At 32.6% G+C, this 12,098-nt stretch overlaps 1 protein-coding gene across 1 annotated transcript; it reads left to right on the plus strand.

Moving 5' to 3' along the window:
* Positions 1–10,457: 10,457 nt before the first annotated feature.
* On the plus strand, positions 10,458–11,558 carry LOC139820891 (F-box/LRR-repeat protein 4-like). Its single transcript, XM_071791476.1, has 4 exons — positions 10,458–10,658; positions 10,753–10,858; positions 10,951–11,289; positions 11,497–11,558. Exons 1-4 carry the CDS (start codon positions 10,458–10,460, stop codon positions 11,556–11,558), a joined length of 708 nt encoding a protein of 235 aa, XP_071647577.1.
* The last annotated feature ends 540 nt before the right edge of the window (positions 11,559–12,098 follow it).

Raw genomic sequence — 12,098 nt, forward strand, 5'->3', positions numbered from 1 at the left:
AACATGCAAAGTTTAACGTTATTCACTTTTTTTGTTTTCCTATAAAAAATTCCTAAAAAATATCTATTTTAAAGATATTTTAAATCAGAATACCCCCGTAATAATTGTTTACATTCTCTTCCTGACGGAAGAGATTTTATCACCTTTCAACATAAATATAAAATTTATCTTGTCATGGTTTCATTCGATTACTCCGGCGTTTTTATATTTGTGATTCAATTAGATTATTGTTTATTTTGTTTATATTATTAGGAAATTGTTTAATGTTTTAGTCTAGTAGACTAATGTTTAATGTTTTAGTATGTTAACTGAAACATTATCATGTTTTAATATTTATATTTTCTTCTTTTATATTCATAATAATCCGTTCCGAAGAAGACTAAAATTATAATAAGTACAGTCGAAATGTTACCCACGTGTATTGTTTATTTAATAAAGTGTTTTTATTTTTATCCAATATCCTTTTGTTGTTGCTTGTAATTTAGCCGTAATTTGGCCAATTAAACATGCATAGGTAAAATAAATTTAATGAGAGTAAAAGAACATTATAAACTACAATTATTTCTCATAGTTAATAATATAATTATTGGTATGCATTTAAATATTACACGTAAATATTATTATGCTAAAGTAAAGGTTTTTAATGTAAGACTTTTTTAGATAGAAAAGTATATGTATAGAACCGTGATTTTTATACATTACATTTGCGAATTTTAATTTTTAAGTTTATAAATATTTATTTAATTAATTATATTTGCAATCTTTATATATTTATAAATTTCTAATATATATACATATATATATTTATTTATAAATATAAAAATTAAAGGACCCCGCACAAAACCACGTGAAAAAGCCGTTCTACCGAATTGGCTAAAACTTTGGGAATCGGTAGTTTATGTAATGCTGATCAAAAGTCTCTAGGCGCGAAATCCGAAAATAGCCAGTTTTCAAGATACGAAAGGTCAAAAGTTGGGAATATGGCCAACAGATCTAGCTTACATGGGTTATCTACGCACGCCGCACGCATCGACGGCACTTATTGAAACGGAACTTGTTCCGCATTGAGATGGGACATTCGTGCAGCTAATATGGCCAAGGTACTGATACGGCCAGATCGAGTATATGGCTCTTGGCTTGCGCTACCCGTTCTTAGCGCTATCCAGGATCAACAGGAACAAGTTCCGTCTCAATGAGTGCTGTCGATACGTGCGGCGTGCGTAGATAACCCATGTAAGCTAGATCTGTTGGTCATATTTTCAACTTTTGACCTCTCGTATCTTGAAAACTGGCCATTTTCGGATTTCGCGCCTAGAGACTTTTGATCAGCATCACATAAACTACCGATTCCCAAAGTTTTAGTCAATTCGGTAGAACGGCTTTTTCACGTGGTTTTGTGCGGGGTCCTTTGTAAATATAAACGCAAATGTAACGTATAGCGCATCGTCAATTTGCCAACTCGAGACTCGGCACTCGGCGAGACACGAGATACGAGACGCGAAACCCGAAATGCGTCTGGTAACCATCTCCGATAGAAAACGATAAAAAAATTTTTTATCGTTTTTAATACGGTTAGTGAATCGTTTATTTACGGTACTCTATCAGAAACTCACGTTACAAAATACTTGGGATCCTATCGTAAATGTCTTATCAGCTATACATCAGTTTCTATCGTTTTTAATATGGTTAGTGAATCGTTTATTTACGGTATTCTATCAGAAACTCACGTTACAAAATACTTGGAATCTTATCGTAAATGTCTTCTCAGCTGCACATCAGTTTCTATCGTTTTTAATATGGTTAGTGAATCGTTTATTTACGGTACTCTATCAGAAACTCACGTTACAAAATACTTGGAATCCTATCGTAAATATCTTATCAGCTATATATCAGTTTCTATCGTTTTTAATATAATTAGTGAATCGTTTATTTACGGTATTCTATCAGAAACTCACGTTGCAAAATACTTGGGAGGTGCTTTTCAGGTGCTCCAAAATTAGTACAAAATGCGGATAAATATTATAGCTTGTTAAAGTGTCATAGTAACTATTATAAGAATTTCATGAATAATAAAGAGGTACATGTATATGAAAGGTGCATATTTAGCGGAATTGTGCTCCACACTGCAGCGTACAGTAAAACTATTAAAACCAACGATTCTGTAGTACAATTATAGACGATGATACAATTATCGAAATATTAAGTTTTATTATTGTAAATAAATGTTGCTTTGTCGTTTGTAAAGTTCTGACAACCATGCCTGCGGTCTATAATCAATTAAGAATAAATCATATGTTACAAGTTACTAGCGAAGCACAAGATAAAAAAATAATTCCGATTCAACTGATAAAACGTAAACTTGTGGTCGTCGAAATAAAATGTGACAAATTTCTTTGTACAATGCCGAACCAATTTGAAACATTATAACTATATATTAATATATCACTTTAATTATTAGTTAAAAAAACAAAATGTATCTGTTCATAATTCTTCATATTTGTACACTTATATAAAATATATTTCTAATAAATTAAGATTAATTACAGACTGGCGTTTAATTTATTATTAAAAATTCCGTGAAAGTTTATCTAACATATAGTTAAAATTATTTTTCATAATTTTCTATAAAAAAGTATCAAAATTGATTCAGCTCTTTTGGCGTAAAAACAGCACGCGTAGAAATTAGTATATTCAACTTAATTTTTCATAAAAATCCATAGCTTTCTGTGAAAAAGTATAAAAAATTGTAGTTATTCATAGTTTTTCATATATCTGAATTATTAGATGTATGAAAATCGAAAAATTTCTATGAATACCCAGACAGCACGCATGTCCAAAAGCGGGACATAAGACGTCTAAAAAGCATCTAAAAGACGTGTTATGTCCCGATTTTGGACTTGGTGCTGTCTGGGTATTCACAAAATATGATTTTCATAGAAATTTTTTCCGTCTGCTGCTTCTAAACAATTCGGTTAATATCGTTCATATACGATAGATAACGATTAGCTGCCGTACAGAAGATGATTGTCAGTCGAAAAATCCTGATAAGAAACGATAGATGTGTCGGTTCGGTTAAGTCGTATAAATATCGACGAGATGTCTATCGTATTAACCTTATAAAAACATATGCAAAGTAGAAGGTTTTCAAACGATTCAATTTATATCATTAATATACTATAGAAAACGCACCGATTTGCTGCCGTACAGAAGATGATAAGTTGTATGTCGAAAAATCCTGATAAGAAACGATAGATGTGTCGGTTCGGTTAAGTCGTATAAATATCGACGAGATGTCTATCGTTTTAACCTTATAAAAACATATGCAAAGCAGTAGAAGGTTTTCAAACGATTCAATTTATATCATTAATATACGATAGAAAACGAACCGATTTGCTGCCGTACAGAAGATGATAAGCTGTATGTCGGAAAATCCTGATAAGAAACGATAGATGTGTCGGTTCGGTTAAGTCGTATAAATATCGACGAGATGTCTATCGTTTTAACCTTATAAAAACATATGTAAAGTAGAAGGTTTTCAAACGATTCAATTTATATCATTAATATACGATAGAAAACGAACCGATTTGCTGCCGTACAGAAGATGATAAGTTGTATGTCGGAAAATCCTGATAAGAAACGATAGATGTATCGGTTCGGTTAAATCGTATAAATATCGACGAGATGTCTATCGTTTTAACTTTATACAAACATATACAAAGTAGAAGGTTTTCAAACGATTCAATTTATATCATTAATATACGATAGAAAACGAACCGATTTGCTGCCATAAAGAAGATGATAAGTTGTATGTCAGAAAATCCTGATAAGAAACGATAGATGTATCGGTTCGGTTAAGTCATATAAATATCGATAAGATGTCTATCATTTTATTCTTATATATCCGTATTAATGCATACGGTAAAATTATTACCATAAATAACGATACATATTATATCGTGTATATACGATTGATTCAGACGGGCAATAATTGTACATGTAGAAAACGATTCATAACTATAAAATTTGTATAGTTATTTTCTTATTCGGACCTAAAACGATAGAAACCGATTCGATTCGATTAATGTTTTATCTGTCTTCTAAATATGCAACGATAGAACCGATAAGATACGATTAAAAACGATACAGATATAGCCGTTTTTAATCGTTTTCTATCGGATATGCATGGTTACCAGGGGTGGCATTGTGGTAAGGTAAAGGTGGAAGCACATAAAATTGCAGGATCTTTGAGGTAGCTACTATGTAAGCGCCAAGGGGCAGCGTCAGTCTACGCTTGGTGCTCAAGGTATACGAGTTTGAAAATTGAACTCGGGTAGTCTACACCCAGTTCGTACGGAACGTTACAAAATCCGTGTTTTTCAAACAAACAAAAATTGTGTTTTTCGAGTATTTGCTGCAGTAGAGTATTCTGGTATGTATAATTTACTATTTTTAATATACTTTTGTGCATTCTAACCACAAAATGATGCTCTGTATATAGCATACCAGCATAACGTATCCGTGCATGCAATTTTTGTTATTTATTTATATTATGCTAATCAACAACATCCAAAAGAACTATTTTTACTTTAAGATATTTTTTTTGCGTTATTACGATAAATCAAGCAAGTAACGTTATATCGCTATCGCAAAAAAACGGGTATTTTCATAGTTCAAAAAAAATATACTTTTTGGAATGGATCAAAAAACGAATTCAGCCATTTCAAAGAACAACTTTTTAGCTTTCAAACGCGACTTAAAAAATGTCGATATCTTTTTTTTTCATAAAGTTATGCAATTTAAAAGAAAAAATGAATTTTTATGAAAATTTTTTGAGAATGGTTTACATTTTCAAATGTATCTTTGTTTAAACAAATAAGGTAATAAATCTACCAACGCCATTGTATTTTTGAGAAAATTTCCGATCCAAAGGAAAAAAAATTTGTTTTAATTGATAAATTACAGCCCGATATACAGTCAATCAAAGTCGCCGGGTTAGGCTAACCCATGTCCGTACGGAACGTAACTTTTTTATAGATCGTACCCTGAGGGTTAAAATTTTGCTCTTGCGTTATTATATTATTATATTATATATGTATTAAAATTATAAAACTAAAACTTTTTTATGCGATTATTTTTTATGCAATAATATATTATTTATTATATTTGCTTACAGATGATGAGGATCGGACGCTGATGATCGATATGGATTACAGCGACCACGAAAGCGAGCAAGAGTTCGAGGGCGATGATGAAGAAGACTGAAGAGTAAATGTCTCATACCTCATACGTATTAAAAAAAAAAAACGTAAATAAAAAATTATTTTTGTCAATAAATGCGTTAAATATAATTACATATTTGAATATAATCAATAGCATAATTTAGCGTGAGAGAGAAGCAGCTGATGCCGTGAGATAGGCGCAACGCGTCCGCGCGCATATACGCACCGTTTTATTAATAAAAATCAAGTTATCTGAAACCAAGAAAGCTAAAACTTTGTAAACTTATAGTTATCTGTAACAGTTACACGAAAATAATTGTCCGCTAAGGTTTTCGCAGTGGAAAAGTGCTCAGCTGATGCAGTGAAGGATGCCACGCGCCCGCGCGCATAGCGATGCTTCGTCGCACTTCCGCTGCGATAATGCGTTTTTGTCGACTACGCCCTTTACGACGTCGCGCACTAGTATTTCGGATTCGGAAAGCTTTTGCTGGGATTCGCATTAATGAGGGCGACTTTGTAAAGGGCGTAGTCGACAAAAACGCATTATCGCAGCGGAAGTGCGACGAAGCATCGCTATGCGCGCGGGCGCGTGGCATCCTTCACTGCATCAGCTGAGCACTTTTCCACTGCGAAAACCTTAGCGGACAATTATTTTCGTGTAACTGTTACAGATAACTATAAGTTTACAAAGTTTTAGCTTTCTTGGTTTCAGATAACTTGATTTTTATTAATAAAACGGTGCGTATATGCGCGCGGACGCGTTGCGCCTATCTCACGGCATCAGCTGCTTCTCTCTCACGCTAAATTATGCTATTGATTATATTCAAATATGTAATTATATTTAACGCATTTATTGACAAAAATAATTTTTTATTTACGTTTTTTTTTTAAATACGTATGAGGTATGAGACATTTACTCTTCAGTCTTCTTCATCATCGCCCTCGAACTCTTGCTCGCTTTCGTGGTCGCTGTAATCCATATCGATCATCAGCGTCCGATCCTCATCATCTGTAAGCAAATATAATAAATAATATATTATTGCATAAAAAATAATCGCATAAAAAAGTTTTAGTTTTATAATTTTAATACATATATAATATAATAATATAATAACGCAAGAGCAAAATTTTAAAATTAATTAGAATGTTATTTATAAAAAGTGTTCACGTTATAATAAAAAATTGTTTTAATTGTTTCTAAATTGTATTTTTAAATTAAAAACAAAACTAATCTAAAAATTACACTTGAATAAAGAAATAGTGAAGTATAATTCTGACCTGCAGTACTTTCTTTTTCTTCCTCGATGGTAATATCGCCAAGAGAAGGGGGTAGCTGATCGCCGTCGAACCATTTGAACAAAAATTTGTTGTCCTCTTCTCTCCAGCCGTAATCAGTCGGGTGCAATTCAGTTGGAACAGCAAGATGTGCATGGGCCCAAATATTAGCGATGTACGTCGTCCGAAGCAAATGTTGGTGCAGTTCGATTTTGCAAGGCGGTAGAGCTGACCCGTCTATATTTTTTGCTGGCAGACGAAATATGTCATCGTTGTCCAGGTAGTCGCCGCCGGACCCAGGGACGTTGTGGTGGGAGCAAAAGGGAGCCTTTCAAACTATAAACCGTTTACGGATATACCTGTAGCGACGGTCCTCTTAGTCAGCTGGGCTACAATTGTATTCGATCATAAAACTCCGGTGTTTATGAGCGTGTAGCCGAGACGAGGAAATACATCTCTGTATCCATAAATATTTACTTCTGGCATTTGCATGTGTAAATGTTTATTATTTATAATATTATATATACGTATTTACCGTTTATATTGTCATGTATACATATTTAAGGTCATATTTACATATATAATATAATTGAGCGTCAGAGATAAGCAGCTGAGTGCGATAGGCGCAACGCGTCCGCGCGCATATACGCACTGTTTTATTAATAAAAATCAAGTTATCTGAAACCAAGAAATTTGTAAACTTATAGTTATCTGTAACAGTTACACGAAAATAATTGTCCGCTGAGGTTTTCGCAGTAGAAAAGTGCTCAGCTGATGCAGTAAAGGATGCCACGCGCCCGCGTGCATAGCAATGCGCCGTATTTTTCAGTCGTCAGCTGAGCACTTTTCCACCGCGAAAAGCTCAGCGGACAATTATTTTCGTGAAACTGTTAAAGTCGACTATCACTTCCCCAAATTTCAGCTTTCTTAGTATAAGTTTACTTAGCGCATATTTTTCGCATGTTTGGGCGGGAAGCTGACGTACAACAACCCCCCACCATGAAGTCAGCTGACTACTATTTTCCGTTTATTTAGATCATAATAAACGTACAAACAAAGTCTTAGCTTTCTTTATGTCTGTTTTTTTTTTATTATAATTATACGTGTGTGGGTGGCTGCCGCGGCAACACCCACCGCAAATGCGCAAGCTGACGGTCACTTCGTTTAGTAGCAATACTAAATGAACCATACAGCAAAATCTTAGGTTTCTTAATTTTGGTCATAAAAAATGGCAGCTGGCTCCCGGACTATTAGTCTAACCACGCATAAAAGAAACTCATGATATGTGACGTATTACTTCCATGGTAACATGTGTGAACACTGGTTACTTGTTTCTAATAATTAACTGTTATCGATTTTTTTATTGTAATTATTAATTTATTAATTGTTTGAAAAGAATTAAATATATATATATATATATATATATATATATATATATATGTCTTTATTTCAGCTATACGCCAAGAAAGGACTTGGTTTACAATTCTACTTAAAACACACATCCATCCAAACATCAACCATCCTTCCTCTTTACATGCCAGTCGCAATGCATTATTATTTACAGCCGTTATCTTTTTTATAACATTCCTCTCTCCTTTTCCATAATCTATTTAACACTTTTCCTTTTTCCATACTAAATTTATCATCGCATATGTTCATTAATATCTTTTTGTTATTCCTAGATTCTCAAACCACGTACTTGTGATATTGCACTCACTTATATAATGCTCTAAGTTGTTCCTACCTGACTTGCATAATCTACACTTCGTATCTTCTTCGTCAAACCAGTATTTACTTGTGTCCTCTAAATTGCCGCACCTTAATTTTACCATCGCTCTAATCTCATCTCCTGTTTTTACTTTATCCAAGTTCGCTTTTAATAAATAACTCGGTGTTTTGTTGCTTGCCTCTATTTCTTTGTACCTTGTATTATACCTTGCTTCTACTATTTTACTGTTTATTATTTGCCCTTGAATGTCCTGTTCCCTTATTCTTACTAAGCCTTCAGTATTTTTACCTTCATTATTTAAATTCTTTTATTACTTCGGAGCTCTAACCATTGTTATTATAAAACCTTTCTCCGAATTATATAAATCCTTTTTCTTTTTATCCATTATGTCCTTTTCATCCCAACATGCCTTTACTAAACATCTGTCTTTTGAAAAGAATTAAATATTAAATCTTAAATTAATAAAGAAATTTGAAACTAAAAAAAATGTTTTAAAATATAAAAAAATAAAAAATATTTTTAAAGCGAACAGTTGGTTTCTATGTAAACCAATATTAAAGTCTAATAGCTTAATGCACCATTTTCGCAATTTTTCCACCATTTCGGATAAATGATAGTTATGTTCGTATTTCTTAGAGTTTAAACAAGAATGTTTATAGATTAGATTTTATAGATTTTATAGATTTAGGTTCCATTGCGATGCAAAATTTGACCTTGTTTATCAGTCCTTTTTGATAATTAACAAAATTTACTCTTGGCGAATTGTTTAAACGCAATTATTACTCAAATAATGCAATTCTAAACAAAAGTAAAATTACTACAAACAACTATAAACGATTGTAAAGCACATAGAAAAAAACAGATTTGGGAAATCTTGATAATTAACAAAGCTTACTCTTGGCGAATTGTTTAAACAATCGTAACTTTTAAACGACACAACTACAAACGAAAGCAAAATCACTACAAACAACTACAAACGATTCTGAATCATATAAAAAAAAAAAAAAAATGAAATTAAGAAATATTGGCAAATTAACAAAGTTTACGCTCTTGGCGAATTGTTTAAACACAACTATAGCTTAAACGGTACAATTATAAACAAAAGTAAAATTACTACAAACAACTACAAACGATTCTGAAGCATTGATAATTAACAAAGTGAACTCTTGGCGAATTGTTTAAACAATCGTAACTTTTAAACGATACAACTACAAACAAAAGTAAAATCACTACAAATAACTACAAACGATTCTGAATGATATGGAAAAAAAATAAAATTAAGAAATACTGCGATAATTAACGAAGTTCACTCTTGGCGAATAGTTCAAACGCAACTATTACTCAAACGGCAGAATTACAAACGAAAACAAAATCATTACAAACAACTACAAACAATTTTAAGTCACATAGAAAAAGTGGATTTGAAAAAAATATTTCCAAATCTGAGTTTATTGCTATAGCAGTAAAACAATTACGATAATTAACTTAGACCAGCCATTGGCGCTGAGCACTAAGTTCCGTCACCTGATCGTCTACGAATTAGTTGCTCGCATGATTATAGTATTAAAATAATTTTCAGATATTGTACTTTAAAAGAATATCACGATTCGAATTTAATGCTAGCTGCATAGCGTTGAAATTAATTAATTAACTCATGGAGCGCGCGCACAGAGCTCTGTAATTCGATACAGAATTGTCAAAAAATTAGGTGCTCACGTGATTATGGTGCCGAAATAATCCTGAGACATTGTACTTTAATAAAATATCACGATTCGAAGCGCGCCGCGCTCCATGGATAAATTGTTAGCTGCATAGCGTTGAAATTATTTAATTAACTCATGGAGCGCGCGCGCGCAGCGCTCTATAATTCGTTACAAAATCGTCAAAGAATTAAGTGCTTGCGTGATTATAGTCCCAAAATAATCCTGAGGCATTGTACTTTAAGAAAATATCACGATTCGAATTTAGTGCTAGCTGCATAGGATTTAAATTAATTAATTAACTCATGGAGCGCGCGCGCAGCGTTCTGTGATTCGTCATAGAATCGTCAAAGAATTAGGTGCTTGCGTGTTTTTGGTCCCAGAATAATCCTGAGGCATTGTACTTTAAGAAAATATCACGATTCGAATTTAGAGCTAGTATCATATTACAATATAGCATTTTAACATACCATATGCTAAGAACGCAGTTCAAGATTATTACACTCCGTATAATTTTTTTTTTAGATGGAGAATATGGCATCCTATCATTCAATCAAAGTCGTAGCAGGTGAAGATCGTGTTAACTTCATCTATCAATTTGTAAAGGATAGCGATAGCTGTATTAAAGAGTATAACTATAGGAATACTTGGAGTATATCGAAAACTAGTAAAAAGATAATCGGACCACCTACCAATTTTCCTAATTATGGAGATTTTTCAGGATCACTTGTTATGGTATGTATATTTCTTGATATCTATTATTGTTTTGTAAAAAGTAATCATAATCTATAATTTTATACTACAATATTTTCTTGATCTTTTAATATAGAGAACTAATGGTTTCGACATCTCGACATCTCCATGGCAGAAACCTATAACAAGCTCATATGACAATCCACCACAAGATGTTAGCCACATGTATTGTAATTATCTTCGTAAGTAACATTTAAAATTGATAAATAAGATATTGTTATAGAAGATACATTTATGTTTAGAAAAGATTATAATTAAATTTTCTATTTTGAAGATCTCGAGTTTCATAAAGCTGTATATCCAGTCAGAGTCTCTATATACGAAGTATATAATCCTGGGTATGTAACTGAAATTTGGGCTCGAGGATGTGATCAGAGGAAGAACCAATGGTTTCTATTATGGAGTGGATCACCTCAGACTGCAATTCCTTTGACATCGCGGATATTTTCGCCGCCGTTAAAGTTCTGTGACTTCAAAATCAATGAACTCAAACTACAATTTATGTACAGCCATTGGGACTATTCCACACACCTAGATGCTGTGAAGCTAATTGGCACGTCAGAATTAGTCCTACCTAAAAGTCCTGAACTGAATTTGACTAATCTGTTAAAAAGTATTAACTGCAACTATCTTTGCCATGAAGACAGCCATAATTTAACACCTGATCATAAAGCTGCACACTTGGATATAGTTCATCTGCAAAAAAATTTCTCAAAATATTGCGTTATTTGTAAAAGGTATAAGAATCATTGTAATATTTAATCTTTTTTTATTATTCTCTTAATAATAAAAATAAATTTTTCTAATATGTTATTTGCAGCAATACAGCAAAGAGTTTTAACAAGAGCCAGTTCGGGCACAAGCAAATGTCACAGGAAATAGATGTGGGACGTTCTGAGCAGACATATAGAAATCCGATTATTAAGAGAGGCATTTGTAGGAACCATTTCTTACGACATCATCCAAATTATGCAAAGTTAATAAAAGATATCGAACTCTATTCGAAAGAATGCAAAGAGCAATCAATATGTAGCAGTTTTTCTACGCTTCCTGTAAGTATTCGAAGAAATATATTTCTCGTAAGTCGTACCAATATTTATTACAATATAATCTCATGTATTAATTTTTTTTTATTTTTACAGGATGAAATAGTACTAATAATATTAAAAAACTTGGATATAAGGTCGTTGTGCCGTTTGAGCCAAGTAAATAAACGCTTCGAACGTTTAACACGAGATCCTCTTCTCTTTAAATGTTTAAATTTACGAAATTTGCGCTATACAGATTCTACTTTTGTTCACAATGTTTTATTTTACTTTACACCTAGATGTAAACATTTACAACAATTAGATCTTACATCAAGCAACATTTCTGTTTGGAACTTCAACGAATTTGTCAACATTTGCGGCAAGGGTTTAACGC

This window comes from Temnothorax longispinosus, chromosome 10 (assembly GCF_030848805.1).
Source record: "Temnothorax longispinosus isolate EJ_2023e chromosome 10, Tlon_JGU_v1, whole genome shotgun sequence".
NCBI lineage: Eukaryota > Metazoa > Arthropoda > Insecta > Hymenoptera > Formicidae > Temnothorax > Temnothorax longispinosus.